Below are 25,271 nucleotides of genomic sequence, written 5' to 3'. Positions count from 1 at the left end.
GGGGTGTTGGGGAGGGAGTTCCAAGAACTGGGTAGGGTGGAGCAAGAGGTTGGTAGCAGACGAGATGAGAAGGAGCACCCTACACAGTTTGATCAGTCCTTTACCGACGTGAACGTTCCCTCTTCAATTGTTTGAGAGAGAAACTCCCAGCCACCCAGGGTTTCACTCCTCAATTTTGATATGTACATCCCAAGCGCTTAGTACAGTGCTCTGCACACAGTAAGCGCTCAGTAAATACGATTGAATGAATTCTGAGGGCGGTGTTGAGTCGTAGACACGACACGTTTCTAATTCAGGTTGTGTGGTGTGGTTGGGGGAACCACCACAGTCATAAATTATAGGGACTCCCTGGCTAGAGCATACAATTGGCTTGAGGAAAGTACAATGTTAAGTGAGAGTGCTAAAGAAATTTAGAGTTTCTTTTAAGAAATACTGTGGAGTTCATTAATGCATTCTCAGGGATTCACAAAATTAGACCCAAGCAATATAAATGTATTAATAAAGTGTGATTAAAACCCCAGTATAGTGATCCGATCAAATAGCAATGTAAATATTTACTTTTCAAACTGTTTTATTTTTCACATCCTATTCAGCAAAAAGGCACTTGTGGTCACATACTAAAGATCTTTCATTATGTAATGCCAAATAGAGAACAAACAGCTGTTGAAATGGTTTTTTAATCTCTCTGTTCAAGTCAGTTAAAGTATTTCCAAGGTTGATGTGCTGGGGACGGGAGGTGCTTTAGTAAAGGTAAACTTTGGCCATGCTGTGAAACCAGAACATTTCTGTGAAAGAAGGGAGTCCTCCTAAGAAACATTAGCATTAAAATTCATAGCACTTTTGTGAAAGAGCGCTAAATGAAGGTGGCTGCAGCAGGGGCAAGGGGGTTTTCTGCAAAGATCAAATTCCACCTTTCAACAGTCATTTATGAGGCTGGTAACTGGCCACTTACCCTTTAAAATTTTGCCCTATCTGCAGGCATTGTAAAGGAGACCCGGAACCTTAGCCTTTGGAGGTTGGTTTCCCAACAGTTGGGGTCGGGGGAGGGTGTGGAGGGGCAGGGGGAGTATGTATCAAGTTAAAATTTTAGATGTGGAGAAAGGCCAACAGAGGCCCATTCATGACATCTCTGCTGCCACGGGGCATGTGCCACGTGTACCATAATGATACATCTGCCAGCAGCGACAGATCTAAATAAGATCCCAGCAAACCATACACTTAAAGTATGGATCATGTCAGGAGGGGCAAGATTGAGTCGTTCTGTTGTGTGTTTTACTGTTATGGTTGTCTGTTTCACGGCAGCTTCGTAGAAAGTATTCAATGAGCCTATTGCTTTCTGTAGCATAACACCGACACTGGAGGAACAGACCATTCCTGTAGCATCTGTGGAAAGTCTCTGAGTTCAGCAAGCTCCCTGGACCGCCACATGCTGGTGCATTCTGGGGAAAGGCCCTATAAATGCTCTGTCTGTGGACAATCCTTCACCACCAATGGAAACATGCACAGGTGAGTGGTGACTTTGATAAAGTGACTCCCTGCATCCTGGAGGAAGTGAGAAAGGAGGAAGTCTCAGGTGTCAGGTGACTAATTTAAAGGCATCTTTGGTGAGAAATAGGTTATCTCCTTGCATAGACAAGTGATAAAATGTGCCTTCTTCTCAGTGTGGTAAAATGCTACATTTGGGGAGAGCTCTGTACCTGGGCTAAGTCCTTAAAAGCACTTCAGAATTTAGCATTCCTGCCAGCGTGGTTTTCTTTGTTTGGGTGCCAAAGGGTGGGTGGCTTATCAAATGGGATGGCTCTTAAGGAACAGCATACATTCTCCTTCCTTCTCCCCCTGAACCCTTTTAAATATTTGTGTGCCCCATTCAGGTGGTTCACATCTGGTTTCCTGCACTTTTAACAAATTGATGTCCTTGAGCAATGGGATAGAATAGGGGAAAAAAAACCTGGTTGGGGTTGGTATATATATATATATATATATATATATAGGGGAGAACCCTCCTGTTGGATTGATCCCTCTGAACTGTAAACTCCTTGGGGACAGGCAATATGTTTACCCAACTCTGCTATATTGTACTCTGCCAAGCCCTTAGTACAGTGTTCTGCATAAAGTGAATACCATTGATTGATTTAGCCTGACACCTGATATCATCATCATCAAAAGTGGTATTTATTGAGTGCTTACTTTGTGCAGAGCATTGTACTAAGCACTTGGGAGAGTACAATGTAACAGAGTCGGTCAATACATTCCCTGCCCACAACGAGCTTACAGTCTAGAGAGCTGAGATGGAGGATTTGATAATACCCATGGACAATACCCCCCTGCCCTGCCCAAAGCCCCTGAAGGTAGTATAGGCTGGGAAAAAGAATTCATTTATTAGATGTGATATTTGGTAGCTCTTGGCTTTCTTTCCCCCTCCCTTCTCCTACCAGCATTTTGGAAAGGACTGTTAGATGAATCAGACAAACCAGGTCCCATTAGATGTGTTCCCATGCTTGATGAGGGCTTTTGAGTGGTCAGAATGAACTGGGCACTTGTCCTTGCCTCAGGTTGGTGTGCACAGAAAGCAGATGGGGAGGGAGAGGACATGCTTCCTCTCTCACTCCCCTTCACCAGATCAGATCTCACCCCTGCAAAGAGAATGTGGCATACAGGCGGTGTCAAAGTGATTTGTAGCTTTGCAGGGAAAAAGAGGGATAGATGGGAGATGAGGGCGTCATTCGAACTGGGTCTGACCATCCTTAATAATGGGCTACTTAGGACTTCAGGGATCCTGTTTTCTTGCCAGTGGACAGTTCATAACCACTGCTGTGGATTGCTCTGTATTGTCCTTGTAGGTTCTGCCACCTGTGCAAACTCCTGTCCCTTGGTCTGCGTGCTTCCCTAGTAACTTGCCACTTGCCTGCTGTGTGACCTTGAGCAAGTCACTTAACTTCTCTGTGCCAAAAATGCTCTCTCCCAAACGCCTATTACAGTCCTCGGCACACAGTGAGTGCTCAATCAGTTCCACTGATTGATGGGCAGAGATCTGTCTCCATGGGACAGTTTCTTTGCAAGGACTTCCCTGGCCCCTCAGTACACATTGTGCCTCCTTTTGGGGAGGGAGGAAGAAAGGGCTGCTAAAACATTTTTGGAGCCTGGTAATGGCTTTGGGTTCTGGTTTGCAAACCTTACAAACCATCTCCTCAAACAGAAGCATACGTCGATTCCCGTACGTGTGAGTTCGGAGTTCAATTGTCATTAGTACGTTGCTCTGCACGCGGTAGGTGCTCAATACTATTTATTGGTAAAATGGCATTGCTCAATGGATTGTCCCTCCCCTTATAGAAATAACTCTCCTTTTTCTGGCCGTGGCACTGGGGCACTCCCCTTCCTCCCTGTACCCCCCACTGAAACATAAAAGAGGGCAGAAAGGAATGGCAGGATGGGTAGAGTCAGAACCAAGTAAACCAGCAGGCTGGGTCTGGCTTGTGAAGCTCTCTCAGGAGATTTATTTGAAATTGGGTCTGTACGGTGTGAAGAGCAGCCCTCCTTCTCTCTGATGAGACTCAGCAACTTGATTTTTCCTGAATGCCCGCTCCAGGCTAGGAACGTCTGGACAAATGAAAGACGTGGCTTCTTGGCCCCACCCTGCCCTCTGTGTCCAGGGACATGGACTGGGCTACTGGGCTTGTGGGCAGAGCTGTACCTGAGGCAGGGCTCCACCCCTGTCAGGGCCAAAGCTCCAGAGAGCTGCCTCCGCAGGAGGCAGCAGGGTCGGAGGGCCCTTGAGGTCAGGCCCACAGCCAGTCCCAACTTGTCCCGCTGCCTCACGTGGCAGCAGCTCCCCAGAACTCCACCGATTGGGAGGTGTGGGGCCTCCATCTCCACACGTGCCGACTGTCCATAAATCCGGGCGGCCTCCGCACTGGGGCACCTGCAAGAGGAATCCCCTTGATTCTGTTCGGGGCGCACGGGGCAGCTGCTGCTGCTGGGACATCTATATCCACTCCCATGCTCCCATGGCTTCAACTACAGCTCCATGTGTATGATTCCCAAGTCTACTTCTCCAGCCCTGACTTCTCTCCTTCTCTTCAGTCTCGGATTTCCTCCTGCCTTCAGGACAGCTCTACTTGGATGTCGGTCCAACACCTCTAACTTAACATGTCCAAAACAGAACTCTTCAGGTTCTCACCCAAACGCTGTCCTCCCCGTAATTTTTCCCATCACTGTAGATAGCACCACCCTCCTCCCTGTCTCACAAGTCTATAACCTCGACTCATCTCTCTTTAAACGTGTATATTCAATCTGACACCAAATCCTGTCAGTTCTACCTTCATGACATCTTTAGAATCTGCCCTCTCCTCTCCACCCAAACTACCACTATGCTGATCCAGCCTCTTATCCTATCCCACCTTGATTACTGCATCAGCTTCCTTGCTGACCTCCGTGCCTCCTTCCTCTCCCCACTCCGGTCCTGATCATTGCTGCCCGGATCATTTTTCTGAGAAAATGTTGGTTCTACATTTCCCCACTCCTCAAGAACCTCCAGTGGTTGCCCGTCCACCTCCGCATCAAACAGGAAATCTTTACCATTGAGAAGAGGCATGGCTTAGTGCCAAAAGCACAGGCTTGGGAGTCAGAGGACGTGAGTTCTGATTCTGGCTCTGCCAATTGCTTTCCATGTGACTTCAGGCAAGTCACTTAACTCCTCTGCCTGTTTCCCCTCAACTGTAAAACTGGGATTCAACACCTGTTCTTCTTCCTACTTAGTCTGTGAGCCCTGTGTGGGACTGTAACCTACCTGATTAACTTGTACCTACCCCAGCACTTTAGACCAGTGCTTGACACATTGTAAGCGCTTAACAAATGCCATAATAATAATAATAATAACGATACTAATTGACTGTAAAGCACTCATTCAGTTCGCCCCTTCGTACCTGGCCTCCTTGATTTTCCTACTGCGAATTCCTTACCATCAGCTTTAAAGCACTCAATCACCTTGCCCCCTCCTATCTTACCTTGTGGATTTCTTACTACCGCCCAGCCTTTTCACTTTGCTCCCCAGTGCCACTCTGCTCACGGTGTCTCAGTCTTGTCTATCTCATCAGTGTCTGCCTCATTTCCTCCATCTAAACTGGAACTCCTACTCACTTTGTATTCAGCAGATTCCCTCTCTTCCCATCTTCAATGCCTTTCTAAAATCACACCTCCTCCAAGAGGCCTTCCCTGACTAAACCCTCAGTTCCCCAGCTACACACCCTCCCTTCTGCATTGCCTGTGTACTTGGGTTTGTACCACTTAAGTACTTTGATTTTCTCCCCACCCCAGACCCACAGCACTTATGTACACATCCTTATACTGTGTTGCTTCCCTTATTGGTAATTTATTTTAATGTCTGTCTCCCCCAGTAGAGTATAAGCCTCTTGAGGGCAGGAATCATGACTACCAATTCTGTTGTTGTAGTAGTAGTCATCGTATTTTTTAAGCACGCAATGTGTGCAAAGCACTGTATTAAGCTCTGGGAGAGAATACACAGATGGGAATTAGACACGGTCCCTGTCCCTCCCAAGCACTTTGTACAATGTTGTGCACAGAGTAGACACCCAATAAATGCCATTGATTGATTGATTCCTCCCTTCCTGTCCTTTCTCATCTTCCCCCTTCTTCCATCTTCTTCCCTTTTCTTTCGTTTTCTTCTACCCTTCCCCTTTTCCTTCGTTTTCTTCTACCCTTCTCCTTTTCCCTCCCCATCCCTCCTCCCTTCTCCCTCCTAGCCCATCCTCCCTCTGGTTTTCCATCTCTCCCCTTCTCTCCTCCTCCCTCCCCACTTCCTCTTTAGAGTACCTTGTTCTTGCCCCCTCTGGTTCATACTTCACTTGGGGGAGAGGGACCAGAGAGCTGCTGTTTTGAGAGCTGTGTGGCAGGAGGAGCAGGTGAGAAGGGGGAGCTGTGGTTTCTACCCAGTTTCTACGTACCCGCAACTTCCCTCTCACCTCTTTCCTATTCCCCTCCCACCGTAGCCTGGGTTTGCAGGCTCTCCACTGGGCCTTGACTAGCTACAGGCCACACAGATGCCACGACTGATGCTCATTTGCTATCTTGCATTTTGTAAAGTCATATCTGTACTGTTTGCAAAAATGAATCCCAGTGCTTGGCCTTCCTGTCCCTCTAGCATTTCCATAGCCCTAGTGGGAGGGGTGGAAAGAAGGACTGCAGCAGCCACAACCTTGGCACTGGTGCAGGGGCAGACTTCCTCTCTTTAAGCTGCACTGTCTCCCCCTGGACCCCGCTCCAGGCCCTGCCCATCTCCAGTCTGCATGGCTTTGCATATGGACCACTACTGAATGCGGGCTTAATTATGATGATCATCATCATCATCATCATTAGAGGATTAAAATCCTCCCCAGTTCTGTGCTTCTTCAAGTACTGTCAAGACCCTTTCCTTCATATTTGTCAGGCCCCAGGTCCTTCAGTGTGATGGAAGCAGAAATAAAGTATATAATCAGCTCTGACTTGTACTTTGTTGCAAAAACTGCTAAATATTATCATTAGCCCACATCTGATTTTTTATCGAACTGCTTTGTGTTTGTCCCAGCTAGCTGTCTTTAAGTCAGATAATTCTAATGTGGCAAATTATAAGCTTCTCTCATTTAGGACCACTTCTGTTTAATGTGCTCTGTAGGGTGGTGGGAGGGAGCAAAACACAGATGGGCATTTAATAAATGCTTTTTTTTAAAATGGTATTTGTTAAGTGCTTACTATGTGCCAGGCACTGTAAACTGTAAATATAGTAAGCACTGGGGTAGATGCAAGCTAATCAGGTTGGACACACAGTCCATGTCTCACATAGGGCTCACAGTCTTAACCCCCATTTTGCAGATGAGGTAATTGAGGCACAAAGAAGTGAAGTGATTTGCCCAAGGTCACACAGCAGATAGCTGGCAGAGCTGGTATTAGACTTCAGGTCCCCTGATTCCCTCCTCTTTCCACTACCACACTTCAATATTTTAAAATATTAAATACTGACTCAGATCAATACTTTGTAAACCTATACATTTAAACACTGGAGAGAAAGAAAAATATGCTGATTTTAAGTATTCCCTTCCATTCTCTTTTTTTTTTATTTTTAGGGAATAAAATGGGACGGGGTGAGATGGAGGAAAGAGGCCTAGTTTTAAAAAATAAGAGTTCTTGTTATTTGGGAAGGGGAGAGAATAAAGCTTCCCACTTGCTTTTGATTTGAATTTCAAGTTTTCTAAAAATGGCAAAGAATCTTATAAAACAAATGGAGAGTTGCTGTAGAAAACTGTAACGGAAGCCCCACTGCCATGCCAAATCTGTTTTTTGGGAGAAGTAGTCACAGGTTCCATAACTGTGCTTGGCACTTAGTAAGCGCTTAACAAATGCCATCATTATTATTAGAACTAAATATCCACAATCTGGCTGTCTGACTGCTTCCTCCCATTCATCTTTTGATTCATTCATTTCATTTTCTGTATAATAAATATTTGGGAAATGTGTACAAAAGTGCACCAGGTAGAAAAGAGTAGTAGAAAAGGGTAGGATTTACTTCCCGCTGGATCACTGGAGCACAGGCTGGCTCTGCTGCTTGTGTGACCTTGGACAAGTCACTTCTCAGAGTCTCAGTTTCCTCATCTGTCAAATGGAGATTCCATACCTGTTCTCCCTCCTACTTGACTGTGAGCCCCATTTGGGACTGGGGCTGGATCTGGCCTGATTAACTTGTATCTACCCAATTCTTAGAAGAGACCGTGACACCTAGTAAGCGCTTAACAAGTACCATTAAAAAAATGGAATATCCCCTTGCTGAAAAATTTCCTGAAAAGTTAACTGCTAGTGCTAAAAACTTAGTGCCAGAAAACAAGTTTTTTGCTCAGTCCTCCAGAAATGCATCCTCAAGCATCCAGTCTTACTTTACACTTCATTTCCCCTAACAGCTAATGTGAAAAATCTGTGTGAATTTTCTATTGTGATTTTGTTTTAGTTTGCACCCTGGCCTGTTTCCTAACCTATATGACTTCTCACCTAGTCTTTTCTGTCTGACCCTGTTCTACATCTTCTGATTGGCTATTTTTTTTTCCTTTCCACTGCTCAGTTGAGCATTCTTACGAACCACCCATCACATAGTAAATTATGTATTTTCTTTCACATTTTTGTCATTGATTTGCATATTTCGGTAAAACTTTTTTGTCCAGGACTATGATGTAACCTTTATAATTTTGAATTGCTATACAGTCTTGTAACTTCTCAAGTATGCCCTGGAGGAAAATCAATTTTGAAGTATTGGCAAGATCACTGCATCAAAAAAGCCTTATTTTTAATGGGTAAACAGAATTACTTTTCTTTACTGTTTTGTACTTATGAAGTCTTTTATTTTAGCGCAAGATTACTTGGGAATGAGATTTAATTGTTAAAATTGTAAAAACTGTATTTGCCTGAATGGCTCAAGTCACTTGAAAGTTAAACTAATTTTTTCAAATGGCAACATTTTCCTAAAAGTAGAACAAAACCACCAGATTTTAAGCTTACTCTGCTTCAGTTTCAGTCACTGCCCTTTCTGCAGATTTTGTGTTTGTGAGTTTCTGTGAGGCTTGCTCACTTAATGATTTTTATTTTTTGATACTATGAGAGCAGGTTGCTCCCAAATACAGGTCTTTGCATCATGAAAACAGTTCAGTGGCTCTGCTTTTTCGATTTTCAGTGTGTTTGATTCACTATTTCCTTGAAGCAGCATGGCCTGTTGGAAAGAGCATGGGTTTGGGAGTCAGAGGACCTGCCTTTTAATCCCAGCTGCACCACTTGCTTTGGGCAAATCACTTCACTTCTCTGTGCTTCAGTTCCCTCATCCGCAAAATGGGAATTCGATACCTGTTTTCCCTTCTACTTCTACTTAGGCTGTGAGCCCCATGTGGGACCTGATTATCTTGCATCTACCCCAGGTGCTTAGTAAGTACTTAGCAAATATCACAATGGTTATTATGTTAATTTTTTAGATGACAGTAGTCTCACAGTTCACTGGTTTAGGCAGCTAAGCCAAAATATAGCCTTTATCAAACATGATCCTGGAAAAGCGCAGCTGTCTTCATTTTTGAAGTATGGTAATGTTTGGAGACCTTTACAGAAGTTGCTAGTTCCAGGCCCTTCAAAGTGATGGAGGTAGTGTAAAATCATTTTGGAACCACAGTTTTCCTTTGCAGACTTTGACTGGCAGATGAGCAATTGGAAATTTACCTTCGTTTTGCCCTTCTCTTTGAAAGCAGAGTTACAACAGCATGATGTGTTTTGCCAAGGGACACACTGGTGTGGAAATCTGGAATAGGATGCTTCACTTAACTTCTCTTTATGCCAAAAGTGTTTCATTTCTGGCTTCATATGTGTTTTGATTTCTACCGTGTCATTTATAGGAAGCTGGAGGAAAGAAACCCCCTAACATCATCTGGTCTTTTTTAGCAGTGGTCTCCCTATTTCTAGTCCAGGGCAGCAAGCCCAAAGCCTCTGAGGCTGCACAAAGCAGTGAAGAGCCAAAAAATGAGGCTCATATGTTCATTTAGTGTTCCAAAAAAAATGCCAGTTCCTTAGAAATCGGTCCCCATCCTTCATGAAAAGATTATTCATTCGTTCGGTTGTATTTATTGAGCACTTACTGTGTGCAGAACACTGTACTAAGCGCTTGGGAAGTACAATTCGGCAACAGATAGGGACAATCCCTACCCAACAACGGGCTCACAGTCTAGAAGGGGGAGGCAGAAACAAAACAAAACAAGTAGACAGGCAGCAGTAGCATCAAAATAGATTAACAGAATTATAGAAATATACACATCATAAATAAAATTAATAGAGTAATAATCCAGTGCTCTGCACACAGTAAGTGCCCAGTAAATACCATTGATGGATGGATGCAAGGGCCCGGGGACATTACATTTGGCACATGGGCCAAAAAGCCCTGAAAGCGGTCCTTCCTTCAATCTGGAAAACATTTTTCTCAAATCTGAAAGTGAGCTGGAGGGTCCCCCGTCAGAGCTTAAACACTCTTTTAGAAGCTAAAGTGGACTGGCTCAGAGGGAAGTGGAAGTGGACAGTTGGACTTTGCACTTAATCCCTTTAGTGAATGCAGGAGGGCCCAGTAAGCTCATATTGAGGTAATATCAGGTTTCTGAGTACAAGTGAGGACATCCTGTAACTTGTTCTGGTACTTAATGTTTCTGGAGGGAAGTGATGACCACTGAACTGCCTTAGTCAGTAGCAGCTTGAAACAAGAGAATCTCTTCGTCACTGTGGCGGGCGGCTCTGATTCACTTGCCTGGTACTTGTGAGGGAGTGAATCAGGCTCAGGGGAAGGAAAAAGCAGCTCCCTGTGAAATAGTCCTGTGTGTCACTTCACAGGGTCTCCTAACTGTCCATTTCTTGGTTTTGTCCAAGGGTTTTCAAAATATTATGATTGACAATAAAATAAACTTTTTCTGGCGGTGGGGGGGGGGGGGGGGAGCCCACTGAAAGCAATGCATTGCTTTGAACTGTGTTGTTGTTGGAAATCCATGATGTAGCAGAGCTTTTAAACCAAGCTTTCTCCCCTTTTTGAGCTAGGGAAGAAAGGGAACAAGGGCATTTTCATAGTAAATCTTACAGACCTGGAAAGTTATCTTTTTTACAGGGGCATCACCGTCTCCTCCCGAGGTCTCCCACCCGCTCTCACAATTTTACCTCTTTTCCTATATCGTGTTCCTCATCCACCGCTCCAATACACTTGGTTCTACCTCTTTTTCCACTTCCCCTCTGCCTTCTCATACGCTCAGGTCAACCTCCTACTGAAGAAGCCTTCTGGCACCCTCCAACTTCTATCCCTTCTCCCATTCCCACATAAACTCCTTGAGTGGGTTGTGTACGTCCACTACCTTCATCTCTCCACCCACTGCAATCTAGTTTCCATTTTCTTTCACTCTGCCACTGCACTCGCCAAAGTTTACAGCAACCTCTTTTAGCCAAGCCTAATGAGTTCTTCTTGATCCTAATCTGCTTCTTTGTTTCGTTGTGTTTTGTTTTTTATGGTATTTATGTGCTTACTATGTACCAGACACTGTAAGCACTGGGGTAGATGCAAGATAATCAGGTTGGACACAGTCCACGTCCCACATGGGGCTCACAAGTCTTAATGCCCATTTTACAGATGAGGTAACTGAGGCCCAGAATAGTAAAGTGAGTTGCCCAAGGTCACACAGCAGGCAAGTGGCGGAGCCAGAATTAGTACCCAATTCCTTCTGACTCCACTAGGCCATGCTGTCTGTTCCCTGTGGCTCTCCGGACCAAACATTTATCCTAGAAACTCTGCAGCCTTGATTTCAATGGCAGAATACTCTCCTGGCTCTCTTCCCATCTTTCTGACCTTTCTTGCTCCCTCTCCTTTCCTGGCTGCTTATCTTTCTCTCACTGTTTAACTGTGGCTATCCCACACAGCTCTGCTTTGAGTCCTCCTGCTCTTCACTGTCTTTGCTTATTCTCTTGGGGAGCTCATCAACTCACGTTACTCCAGCTCCCACCTCTTTACAGATTACCCCTAAATCTATTTCATCAGCCCTAACCTGTCTTGCAATCGTGCTCGTAACCAACAGTGAGAGCCCTGCTGCAGATTGGAAACCACTCAGTTTAAGTGCGCTTCCTCAATAGCTCATCTGAGCCAAAATGGTCCGTCCCCCCCCCCCCCCTTTTTCTTCCTCTCAGTGAGAGCCCTGGCATTGAGCTGGACTGGGATTCCCAAACCTTGTTCATTACTGTGACTCTTGCTGCAGAGATCAGTAACCTCTTGGCTTGGGCATGGCATCCTTCCTGTCCTCTTCTCTCTTTAGTCATATTAATGTCTGCCTCTCCCTCTAGACTCGTTATGGGTAGAGAACACGTCTGCTAATTTTGTTGCACTGTACAGTGCTCTGCACCTAGTAAGCGCTCAATAAATACGATCGATTGATTTGCTCTCCCTCTTTCACCTGCGCAACATGGGTGATCTGTCTCCCCGTAGTCAAGAATTTACTGTAGTGGAGTTATCCCTGGCCTATAACCTTACGTAAGCTTTCGGGAGCCCAGAACAGCTCTTCAGCCTCTGATCAGATTGTGGCTTAGAACAGGCGACTGGAGAAAACGAGGAAGCTTTTGTGGGCTTAGAGCGGGGCTGGGATGGAGGCCTGGCCGGTGGAGCCCAGAAGGGACCACTCTTCCCACCCCGAGGCAATCACGGGGTAGTCTGCCAACACTATCTGAATTGAGAAATGAAGGCGTTAAATATTTTATGTTCTCTGCTTTGGGTGGGAGGGGTGGGGGGGAAGTGTGTGTGTGTGTGTGTTGTTTTTTTAATGGTACTTGCCACCCCCTAGCCCACGTCCTGCCTCCGACCTGGAACACCCTCCCTCCTCAAATCTGACAGACAGGTACTCTCCCTGCCCCTTCAAAGCCTATTATAATAATAGTAATTATGGTTGAAGGCACATCTCCTCCAAGAGGCCTTCCCAGACTAAGGCCCACTTTTCCTCATCTCCCACTGCCTTCAGGGTTGCCTCTGACTTGCTCCCTTTGCTCTTCCTCACTCCCAGCCCCACAGCACTTAGTATCTGTAATATTATTTATTTGTATTGATGTCTGTCTCTCCCCTCCCACCCCCTGACTATAAGCTCATTGTGGGCAGGGAATGTGACTATTTATTGTTGTATTATACTTTCCCAAGCGCTTAGTACAGTGTTCTGCACACAGTAAGCTCTCAATAAATATGATTGAATGAATGTTAAGTGCTTATTATGTGTCAGGCACTGAACTGGGGGAGATACAAGGTTAGCTAAGGGGAAGCACCATAGTGTAGTGAATAGAGCACAGGTCTAGGAGTCATGGTCATGGCTTCTAATCCTGGCTCTGCCACTTGTCTGCTGTGTGACCTTAGACAAGTCACTTAACTTCTCTGTGCCTCAGTTACCTCATGTAAAATGGGGATTGAGACTGTGAGCCCCACACAGGACATGGACTGCATCCAACTTGATTTGGACTTAGGATGACGCCTGACAAATAGGAAGCGCTTAACAAATACCATCGTCATCATCATTATTATTTAGTCCCCATCCCACATGGGGCTCACAATCTAAGTAGGAGGAAGTAGGATTTAATCCCCATTTTACAGATGAAGTATCTGAGGCACAGGAAAGTTAAATGACTAGCCCAGGGTCAAACAACGGGTAAGTGGAAGAGCTGGTATTAGAACCCAGGTCCTCTGATTCCCAAACCTGTTCTCCTTCCACTAGGCCACACTGCTTCCCATCCTGCTTGCCTACTCTTTTTGGTGTTTGTCTTGTTCCAGATCCCTTTTATGGGTTTCCTGTCCTGTGTTTTGATAGCAGACATAATTGAGGCAACCCCTTTGAAGGTTTTGGGCTTTGGATAGTTGATGGAAAGTGTTCTGATTATTTTTGAGCTACTCCTAGGAGAGCTGGTGATCAGTGTCTGTAGTGGATAGACATCTCTGTACTGACTATGTCCCAGGATCAGAACAAGTAGGCTGGGGGTCTGATATATTAAGACATTCTGGACTTAGGGGAAGTCAGGTGAGGTCTGACACTGGGGTGGAGAGATGGTACCTCTCCCTAAATGTACAGGGAGACGTGGCCGCAGTTTTTTGTGCGCTGGATGCGGTAATCCTGCCTCAATATAGGCAGCTGACTGTGGAGACGTTGTCATATGTTTTTAGCAATGAGTAAGACAGTATAAACTTATGAAATGGTCTCAAACTGTGGGGTTCTCAGGCTTGCCTGAACTTGAACTGGGCAATTGTGAAGACAGGAAGTCGAGTCAGTGGGAGGTGTAAGAGGGTGCAGGTGGAGGAGGAGGAGAACATCATCTATACATGTCTTGAGTACATTACACCTTTCTCTCTCTCTCTCTCTCTCCCCCCCCCCCCCCCGCGCTGCCCGCCCCCATTCACAGACATACACACACCATCATTTCATTTATCTAGTATCTTTGGAATTTTGAACAGTTCTAAATGTTTTCAATTAGGGAAGCCCCAAAGGTAATAGGAGCCTAGGGTATTTGATCACAAAGCTAAACCTTGTGGTATAATAGCCACAGTTCACCCCGTTGTGCTTTTTAACTTGCATTTTTTTTCTTTGTTTAAATACCCAACCTGTCCAACCTGTTTGGCTTGAACAAGCTGGTGCTAGCAAACAGTGTAAATGTATTCACTCATAGTCAGCTTTTTTTTTTCCTTTGGTTTGTTTAGGAAAGTCATTAGTAAAACATGTATATTCTTAATACAACGGAATGAGACACACAAGAGCCTGTCTTTTCAGATTGGCTCCCAACCTGACTGGGCTATTGGTAGAGTAGTGAATCTTTGCATCCTTTTCATCTAAGAATTCTACCACTGTTTTAGAAGCACTTTCCCCTGTTTTCTCAAAAGGAAAACTTAGGCCTAGAGAGGTTTTTTTTAATTGGTTTTTTTAACAAGGATTCCCAACTCCTTCCTCTAAACACTAGACCACTCTCCATCATCAGATTCTCTGTGGTGTCATATACTGTCTGCCTCTTTTCCCTCTCTTCCCCTTTCCTCCCCTCCTTCCCTGCAGTTGTTGCTGTCAGAGCAAATGTACTGGCTCCCAGTGGCTGTAACTGATCTGAGTAAGTGCACCTCCTTTGAAAGAAAAGGAGCCCAAAAAAAGAAGGTTTGTACCTCTTGATGGCTCCAACAGACTAGCTTTTCTTTTAAAAGATAGTTTTTCAAAAAGCAAGCATCTTAGCCATTTGGCAAGTGAGAGAGTTCACCTAATCGGTCAGTTGTATTTCTTGAGCACCTACTGTACGTGGACAGCAGTGTACTAAATGCTTGGGAGAGTTCCGTGGAATAATCAGTCAATCAGTGGGCATTGAGTGAGTGCCTACTGTGTGCAGAGCACTGTATTAAGTGTTTGGGAAAGTACAATACTCAGAGTTGATAGAATCTAGATGTGATTCCTGCCCTTTTGTGAGGGAGCCAGACCAGAGTTTTGGGCTACTGTGGGGCAAGGTGCTGCCTTCCCAAGATCTTCTTTCGGTCTGTTTTGCATGTTTGGTTTTGGGTAGGCCCTCAGAGTTGATAGGTACCTCTCCCCCTTTCTTACTGCTCTCTCTCTCTCTCTCTCTCTCTCTCTCTCTCTCTCTCTCTCTCTCTCTCTCTCTCTCTGCGATGGGTTTGTCCTTTCTATTTTTCCTCTCTGTGGCATATGATATGTCAGGTCATTCTGTGCTGTTCAGGATCAGCATTTCTCAGATGCAAAAGGCTAGAGGGCAACAAACGGACTTAGCCCTGCCTTTTCTGAAAATAGCCTTTTGCTTTATTCACTTGCTGTCCTTAAGTGGACGTAATATCCAGGTTCGGCAGCCGTTTTAAGAAATATAAAAACTGTGGTGTACCTCTTGGAAAGCACCTTTCAGAGCTTTAAATGCATTCATTTATGAATCGCCACCCAAACATTCTCTACATTTGATCGGGACTGGTGCCACTGGAAAACCAGAGCCTTAGCAGGCGTGCTTTCGATCCCCGAGCCCTCCATTGATCTCAAGGGTAGGAGAGTGAGCAGCCCCCAGAAGCATTCCGTACAAAGGATGGGACAGCAAACACTTGAGGAGAAAGGAGACAGCATTGTAAAGCTAGTGGTTTCATGTATTAATAACAGGCTTTCAGTTTTGCCCAGAGGCCAGTAGTAACTTCACACTGAAACCTTCCATTTTGTGCCCACGTTGCCAAGCCAACGGCAGGCCAGCTCACCTGCCCACCATGGGATGGGCAGAGGCTTGGTTGGTTGGCCATTCCCGCGGCCGCCTTACCAGTGGCATCTTTGGAAGTGTCCCGTGATCGGGCCACAGAGGTGTTCCCAGAAAGCGTTGTATGCAGGTAGCAACTAGGCAGAGTCCTCGGGTGGGGAATTTCTAAATGAGATTTCGGCATCGCACAGAGCTGCTTTCTCGCCTCTCTTGAGTCAGCCGGGCAGCTTGCGTCACAGCAAGGCCTTCGTAAAGCAACTTGGCAGACGGGAGCGAGGCAGACACTGCTGGGGTGAGCAGGACTGTACTAGCAAAACACCTGAATTACTAGAAGGTGCCTCCAAGCCAGTTTTGAGATTATAGGTGGGGTGGCAGTGGGAGGCTTGCATTGCGTCCCTGCCACTCAGGCCCCTCCCCTCTCTAGCCCTCCTCCTTCTCTCCCTCCTCTCTTCCCCCCTCCACATTCCCTGCTTTAGCTTGTGCAATATTTGTTTAAAATGGCACACACAAAGTTGCAGCCCTGACCCCTTCCCCCGCCACCCCCCGTCCCCGCCCACCTCTCGGGGAAAATTTGCTTTGAATATACAGACTCTCAGCTACTGGATCCCTTCCTGTTAAGACAGGGCTGGTACAGTTGGGAAAGTTTCTTCCTTGCAGGCTGTGCTGGAAAGAAAGGCTAACATCAAGTGAAGATGAGAGTTCAGTCATATCAGTTAAAACCTGTTTGAACCCGTTGGCTGTAATGAAATAATCCAGTCTTGCGATTCCCTGTTCAATCTGTGTGGGGTAATGTATTGAAAAATGAGCCATTCCGTGTTTCCTCATAATAATGCTAAATCTGAGGCTCATAGAGTGGGGCCCCTGGTTTTATTAACACCGAGGAGGAAGAAGATAAGATTTAGGAAGAACTGAGTATCTTCTGAGATTTGACCTTCTGTTTGTATTGAGAGATCTGATAGGTTGGAAGAGAAGATACGGAGGCTTTTAATAGGCACCTCCCCTCCTTGTCCTGGAAACACGCCATCTGACCTTGGTTATACCAGCACAGTTCTCTCCTGGTTCTCCACACTTTCACCAGCTCCTCTTTCACCTCACCACCACCCCCAACCTCTAGGTTCCCTTCTCTTCTCATTTTACACGTGCTCCCTTGGGGAGCTCCTCTGCCCCAGTGGCTTTAGCTAGCACCTCTATGCGGACGACTCCCAAATTTACCTCTCTAACCCTCACCTCATCTACCGTCTTGCATTTTCAACTGCCTCCGGAACATCTTGTATGTCCCACCAGCACCCTAAGATCAATATGTCTAAACCCAAACAATTCCTATTCCCTCCCAAATCCTTTCTTCCACCTAATATTCCCTTGAGAGTGACAACACCACCATACTCCCCGTCCCTGAAGCCCACAACCATATGGCATTTTCCTTGTTTCCCTGCTGTCTTTTCGTCTTCACATTGAGACACTTCTAAAGAGTGTTAGTTTATTCCTTCACCAGATTTCCTGGATCCATCCCCAACTCCAAGAGACCAGCAACCAGGTCCAGGCACTGTTTACATCTCAGCTAGACTGGTGCATCAGCCTTCTCATTGGTCTTCCCACTTTTAGCCTCTCCTCTCTCTACTCCATACTTCACTCTCCTGTCCAGATCATTTTTCTAAAATGTCAAACTGCATCTTGCTCACAAGTCTTTCATGTCCAGTGCCTTGTTTATCAACCCCCTCTTTTCTGATAATAGTGGCATTTGTGAAGCACTTTCTGTGTGCCAAGCACTGTACTAAGTGCTGGGGTGAGTATAAGCAAATTGGGGTGGACACAGCCCTTGTCCATGGGGCTGAGAGTCTTAGTCCTCATTTTTGCAGATGAGGTAACTGAGGCCCAGAGAAGTTGTGACTTGCCCAAGGTCACATAGCAGGCAAATGGAGCAGGATTAGAATCCAGGTCCTTCTGACTCCCAGGCCTGTGCTCTATCCACTATAATAATAATAATAATAATGATGATGATGGTATTTATTAAGCGCTTACTATGTGCAAAGCACCGTTCTAGGCCATGCTGCCTTCAGATTTGCCTGACCACAGCTCTCCCAAGCTTTAAACCCTTCCTAAATTTCCACCTTCATCAAGATCTCTCCCAATTAATTCCCCAAACCCCAAGTTGCATCAACCCAACAGACCCATTCCTAGCATTCGTATATGTATATTCAGTTTACATTGAATTATGTCCTCAGCTGTTTCATTCTTGATGTTCTTGTGCTACTACTGGTATATCGCCTGTTCTTCCTCCTGTTCCCACCATCTGTAAATCATTTTCTGTCTACCTGTCTATGACAACACTGAATGTATCTGAAGAAAATAGAATTTTGCCTTTATCGGTCGCATTTATTTAGTGCTTACTGTGTGCAGAGCACTGTATTAAGCGGTTGGAAGAAGGCAGTATAACCAAGTTGATAGACACGTTCCCTGCCTCTCAGTCTAGAGGGGGAGACAGACATTAATATGAATAAAATTATAAGTATGTACTTAAGTGTTTTGGGCTGAGGGAGAGGTCTTCTAGACTGTGAGGCCACTGTTGGGTAGGGACCGTCTCTATATGTTGCCAACTTGTACTTCCCAAGTAAGCGCTCTGCACTTACTTACTCTGCTCTGTACTTACTCTGCACACAGTAAGCGCTCAATAAATACGAATGACTGAATGAATGAATAAAGGGAGCAAATGAGAGTGACACAGAAGGGATTGGGAAAAGAGGAAATTGAGGGCTTAAGAAGGACTTTGGGAGACGTGACTTCAGTAAGGCTTTGAAAGTCTGTTAGATATGAAGAGGGAGGGTGTTTCAGGTCAGAGGCAGGACATGGGTGGGAAGTCGGTGGCGAGATACATGAGGTTAAGGTACATTGAGAAGGCTAGCATTACAGGAGCGACATGTGTACGGTCTGGGTTGTAGTAGGAGAGCAGTGAGGCAAGGTAGGAGGGGGCAAGGTGATTGAGTGCTTTAAAGCCAATGGTAACTTCTGTTACCTGTAACTGGTGTGGCATGCCACTGCCCGTTCTCCAGGTGGGCTCATGCATCCTTCCTCCATCTTAGGAAGCTTTTCACCCCTCAGAAATTCTGGCCAAGAGTGACGTCCCAGCTCTAGCCTGAAGCTTGCCCTTAGCCACTACCGTAAAACGGATTGGTTGTGTGCCTCCTCCGGGTACGGCACTGTTCTAGGCTTAGAGGCAAGAGACAGAAGACGAGATATCTCCCTGCTCTTTGTGGACTTACTGGTCAGTGGGGTAAACCATTGAAGTGTAAGGCTAGATCTGAACCCCAGTGGTTTTCTGTGGCTTGTGGGGTGAACTGTCTAGGTTGCTAACCAGGGTAGCAACAGAAGGAACCCCGGTTACTCTGTGCCACAGCGCAGCGGCTTTGCTGGCTGAGGGATGCGCTGGCTTCCCCATGTGGAGTCCTGCGCCCCAGTAAGCACGGGACCACCACAGTTGCCAAGGAGATGGTGGAAAACAACTTCCCCAGAGGGCACCTTGCCCTCCCTGGCCTATCATTGGGAGTTCCACCTCCTCCCTGGCTGGGGGGGGAGCAGCTTAGCTGTTACAGCAGAGCCTCAGATAAGGGGGCTCCCCCACAAAACCCAAGTTGCCACTACCAAGAGAAGCAGCACAGCCACAACCTCATTAGTAATCGTGGCAGTTGGCACAGGGCTGCTGGGCTCCCCGTCCCGCACCCCACTTGGGGGTGGGGTGGGGAGGGGAGCGGGCCCTCAGCAGGTGTAAGAGTGGGTGCAAAAACCCCCCCCCCCCCCCCCGCCAGCAGTCCACAGACCTAGAACCCCGCTGCTTTTACCCTACTCAGGAGGGCTCAAAGACAACAAACTCCCACACAATGAATGGGGAGCATGCTGCCCTGCAGTGACTGCTGTCTCCCTCCATTGTGGAGTCCCTCCAAAATGAGAATCCTAATGAATGCAAGGCTTTAAAAAAAAAACGTGACTGCAGTTCTGCCCCTGGTACCCTGTGGTACATTTAACACCCAACAGTTTGGGAAGACTTAAGCATTTTCTGTCAGCACTGTAGAGTAGGGAGATTAAGACTGGGGTCTGGCCTTTGTACTTGTTCAGTTTATCTTCCTATCTATCTTTGGACCTTGCTACTCTAGAGGTGTTTCTTTGGGGGTTTGTTGCTGCGAAATCTGTTACAGTAAGTCAGGGATGGAACATATCAGCTCAAAGTACCACTGATAGAGATGCAACTGTTTGCTTGTTCAGCATTGTTTTAAAGTAAATACACTTAAATGCAATACAAAGAATACCTCAAAATAACAAGCGTGGCCTATAGTAAACACCTCATTATAGCTGAGGAAAAAGGGGCAGTATCATAACCCTTGGATGAGTGATGAAGTTTGGCTCTAATGAGCACCTATCTTAGCAAGTATCTTTTCTCGTTTTAAAACTGGTAATATCCAAGTTTCCTTTGAAAGTTAGAGGGATTTGTATGTTGCTTTGCTGCCCTATCTCCCTCTGCAGCTACCTCCATCACATGCTGCTCCACTCTCTCTTTCAGTGTCTCCTCCTGTCCTTCATTTATACAGCTCACCTTACCACAGCTGCGTAGTTGATATTTCCAGAAGAAACGCCCAACAAACTGCAATCTAAAACAGCGCCAGGAATGGCACTGATCCAGTCCAACCCCCCTTTTGTCTGGGCGGGCTTGATGGGCAGCCCCTGAGCCAGCCCTCTGGACTGGCTGCCGGGGACAGAATTTACCCCTTTCTGGAAGCTGGTGCTCCCTCTACCTCTGCACAGTTGTTCCCCTCTTTGAAGCTGCCAGGACTGTTTTCTCCAGTATCTACAACAGTTTGTGCCACGGAGGGAAGTGGGGATAAATGTGGTGATCCACCGAAGGACAGTAGATGGTGTGACCCTATATGCATGAATAAAACGTCTCTGACAGCAGTGTGATCTTTGGACACAGTAATAATAATTGTAATATTTGTCAAATGCTTACTATGTGCCACAGACGGAACTAAGCGCTGGGGTAGAGACAAGATAATCAGGTCCCACAAAGGGCTTACAGTCTAAATAGGAGGGAGCACAGGTATTGAATCCCCATTTTATGGGTGAGGGAACTGAAGCCCAGAGAAGTGAAGCAAAGTGACTTGCCCAAGGTCACACAGCAGACAAATGATGGAGCCGGGATTAGAACCCAGGTCCTCTGACTTTCAGGCCTGGGCTCTTTCCACTAGTCCACGCTGCTTCTCTGTCTCTTCTCAAAGGACAGATTGTATATGCATATTATATCTGCCTGGGTGTGTCCGTGTGTGTGTATCTTTTTATTTAGTAGGTATCTATTTCTGCGGTATTTGACTTTAGGTTAAAGCCTATTTTTGCCTACAGTGTAAATGTTTTCCACTTTTCCTTTCAGAGGTGCCTGATACTGGCAATTCTCTAATACCCAATAAAGCAAGCTTGGCTGCAGCCATTTTGATTAAAGGTTTGAAGAGAGCTGTTTTGCTTTTGGGTTTGTGACAAGCCTAATAGGAATTCAAGGCATCTTTTGGAAGTGTTTCCTCTGAGTTATACCTGGTAATACTAGACCAAAGTAGCAGTCTTTAAAGATTAGAGATTCAAGCAGTAAGTTGAGGCATAATCAGTTATTTTCCCCTTCATAAAATTTCAGGGGGATGAAACTGTGGCCCATAACCAGGATTAAAGGATGGCCTTAACTGGAGTGTGCTGTAAATGGGCCATCCAATGTACTGGGTCCTTATTTACCCTCTTGAATATTTGCTAAGTAATGATAATCGTGTTGGTCAAAACTGGTGCATGGCAGAATTTGTGAAGAGGCGGGCATGAGTGTGTGAAGAGGCATATGAATAGTGGGTATATCGGACAAGCAGTATCTCATTTTTGTCAAACCAGAATACATTTTGTCATCTACTCCTGACCTCCATCCCAGCCCCACTCGTTTCCTCACTTATTCCTCTCTCTCCCTATCCGCCTCCTCCCTACTTCCTTATTGCTGCCCCCCCTCACTGTTTGTTTTATTTTTTCCAGTTGTTAATACTTTGAGGGGATTAATTACTGAAGACCTCATTCAAAACTTATTCAAACCTATTTTCCTTGACACTGGGATGAATTTGTTATTGGATGACCTTTCTATACTGTAAAGTGGTTGTTTTCACAATGGCATTAGTCCTGCAGTCAGTGGACAGTCAATGCATTGAATGCAGTCAATGCATTCAATGGACAATGTTTTTTCTAATTGGTGTTTTATTTTAAAGATCTCCCATTATCATATGGGGTACTCTGCCTGGGCTCCCAGTATTGTAGCAAGGTTTGAAAACTGCTGTATCTGGAATTATCAAATTTTCCCTTGCCCTCTCCATCTTCTGTAGACAAGCAGATTGATGCTTCCGTGCTTTGCAGAGTTTTCCACTGAGACCTTACTTACCCTCCTATTTCAAATCAGTTTTCCAATCTTCCTTCCGTCCTCTGAAAAGTCAGTTATATGCATTTCAGATCATCTGCTCTTTTCCTTGGTCCTAGGGCCAGTAGTACAGTAGAGTTTGGTTTTTGGATTATGAGGTGATTGACTGTGACTTGACCATTTCTCCAGCCAAATATATTTTAAAAAAATAAATTAGTAGCATTGAGCTGAAATGATAATGTTATTCAGCAAACACCAAGAAACTGAATTGCGAATTGGAGGATACCCTGCCAAAACCAAAGAGAGCTAAAAGAAAGATAAGAAGAGTTAAGTTTGAAACATGTGAGATTTACAGAAGGATACTGTCAACATAAAGGAGCCTGAAGGACTAAATGTTTTACCCTCTTTTTTTTTTTTCTTCAGACATATGAAGATTCACGAAAAGGATCCTAACAGTACTACAAATACAACTCCCACGTCTCCTTTGAAACGCAGGCGGCTCACCTCCAAAAGGAAACTGAATCAAGGGGCTGAGAATGAGAAAGAACTGACACCTGCAAAAAAGGTATTTTATGATACAACAAGCTGTTCCTTATCCTATTCTTGACTTTTATCTCTACACACGACCTTTGAAATGAAGGTTTTCAATTAACCTATATTGTTGTAGCCTATCCAAGACTAATGAGTTGCGAAGCTAACTTATGTATTTAAATATGGTATTGGAAGATGTCCAAGGAAGTATTTCCATTTTCTTTATTCTCTTTTGTACCAAATGGCTAAAAGTGGATAGAACTATTACTTGTTAAAAATACAGATCTTTTCTCGCCACAGTAATAACAATAATGATGCCCTGGTTTTAGGATTAGCCCAATTGTTCCCCCATCACTCGCAGTACTCATCTCATCTTTGTCCTCACAACAACCCTGTGAAGTAGTTAGAAAAGTATCTCCATTTTACAGATGAGGAAACTGAGGTCAGAAGAGATTAAGTGACTTGCTGGTGCTCACACTGCAGGCCGGTGGCAGTGGGCAAATTGTACTCTGGTCCTCCAGCTTCCAGACTGACGCTCTTCCTTTGCACGATGCTGCCTCCCCTGAATGATAGGTGCTTTTTTTCAGAACTCTTTTAACCGGTTTGACCTCTCCTAGATGGAAGACATTTTTAGCAGTCTGAATGTTTGGCAAAATTTGCTTCGTGGTCTGAGTCTGACCATTCTTCTGACCGCTTTTTTTCCCCAATCTCCTTCAAGGTGGTAGACAATTCTCAGTCGCGTTTGACGGAAAAGAAAGCAAATGAAGTTTACCACTGCCCAGTGTGTTTTAAGGAGTTCGTATGCAAGTATGGACTGGAGACACACATGGAGACCCATCCGGATAACTCACTGAGGTAAGTGAAAGGCCCAGGCATAGGCAGCTCCTTCCTCAGACAGAGCTGATGGCATTCTTCTGTCTTTTCAGCATACAACCAAAAAATGTATGATGTTTAAATGTCCTGTATGATGGTAATAATTCAGGTTAGTTTTAGGGACTTTGAGGGAAGAGATGGGGCTAAGATTGGGGGAGAAGTCAAATAAGTGATTATAATAATAAAAAACCTCATTTACTCCTCTGAATTGATTCCATGAAAATAATGTTAAGTGAAAGAGCCCTATAAGAAATACTGACAAAATAAAATTCAGTAGAACTGTTGGAGGAAAACATTTGAAAAAAGTGTTCCAATGGAGGAGGACTATAATTAGGAATGCATCAAAAATCTCCTTTGTTTTTTGTAGAATTTTTCTGTTAAGTTTCAGCTTTACTGCAGCTTTGGTTTCTCATATAAACAGAGCACAGAGAGAGTTCAGAGGTGCATAATTTAGCCTCTTGATTTCTGCTGTCCAAATCTAACCCACCACTCTCGGCTCTCCAAGAACTATTCAGAGGCTTTTTGTTTTTCGTTGTTGTTGTTGATCTCAAATACAGAACATAGTTCTGTCACAGTAGGTTATTTAGTTATCTTCCCAGAAGAGGAAGTGTCTCTTTTTCCACCTTCTTTCTTTCCTATATAATTTCAAGGCTGCCTGATATATAATGCTACTGCCCGAGGCTTATCCTGTTAACCTTGCTTGGGCATTTTGCTTGGACAGCTTGAAATTTCACCTCCCTTGCCCACCAGCACAAAGGGAGGACAAATGTGTGTGCGTGTGTGTTAGGGGAACTCGGTTGTATGTGATCAGCTGATGTGATCTGGTACCTAATCTCTCCTTTGCCCTTTTCTGTATTAGGGCAGTGTAAAACAAACAGTTTTTCTCAGAATGCAATCACAAGGCAGAGTGAAAGAGACACATATTATTCTTATTATGACATGCATTAATACTCCTAACGATAGTATTAATCTTGCTCTACAGAATCTTACTCGAAAATTGTAATGTATGTGTGCTTGTGTCTGTACCAGTGTGTTTTTAATCCCTAAAGCATTTCTTGAATATACCAAGACAGCCTCTCACTGAGGTAATTCCAAAACAAATTATGAGAGGAAAGGACAAAGAGCATAAACCTAGTTTGGTTAATTGTTGCCCTACTCTATGTGCTTAAAAGTTTACAAATGGGTACCACGTTCATGGCAGGCAGCCTGCTGGATGTGTTGAATTTGGGCCACTTCTATTTGCTTGAGTGATTAGTATCATGACGGGATTTCATACATCATGCTTCATGATCAGTTAGGGAAAGTGACACCTTTTGATGAAGACTGACCAGAACAGCTTGGAAATAGAACACCGTAACCAGTCATAAGCCTTAATGTGTCTAGCGTTGTCACCCTCCATCCAAAAACTTGAATTATGGAAAAAGCTAAGGGACTCAGCTCCACACCGCCTCTTCCCAGTAGTGAAATGGTATGCTGCTTCTGGTATGGTATGAGCTCAAAATGCCAACAGACCTGAGCTCATCAGTGCTTGCCGCATTCTTGAGAGCAAAATAGATACTTGTGGCCATTATGATTTTCCCTTCCCCTTGTGGGGAACTTGGGGTCTAGACAAGGGACATGTCTTGCCCAAGTGAGTCAGTGCTGGAGGCAGAAGTAGACCGAACACAGGACTCCTGAC

At 45.1% G+C, this 25,271-nt stretch overlaps 1 protein-coding gene across 1 annotated transcript in view; it reads left to right on the top strand.

The window, feature by feature from the left end:
• RREB1 (ras responsive element binding protein 1) overlaps positions 1 to 25,271 on the top strand; it is a 174,968-nt gene that overhangs the window by 94,211 nt on the left and 55,486 nt on the right. The window contains exons 7-9 of the mRNA XM_038770229.1: positions 1,343 to 1,506; positions 22,613 to 22,754; positions 23,439 to 23,575. Of these exons, the coding sequence (XP_038626157.1) occupies positions 1,343 to 1,506; positions 22,613 to 22,754; positions 23,439 to 23,575 (443 nt within the window). The remainder of the gene's footprint in view (positions 1 to 1,342; positions 1,507 to 22,612; positions 22,755 to 23,438; positions 23,576 to 25,271) is intronic.

This window comes from Tachyglossus aculeatus, chromosome X3, assembly GCF_015852505.1.
Source record: "Tachyglossus aculeatus isolate mTacAcu1 chromosome X3, mTacAcu1.pri, whole genome shotgun sequence".
Classification (NCBI taxonomy): domain Eukaryota; kingdom Metazoa; phylum Chordata; class Mammalia; order Monotremata; family Tachyglossidae; genus Tachyglossus; species Tachyglossus aculeatus.
The sequence above is the reverse complement of the archived record's forward strand: the minus strand, read 5'-3'. Positions and strand labels throughout refer to the sequence as shown.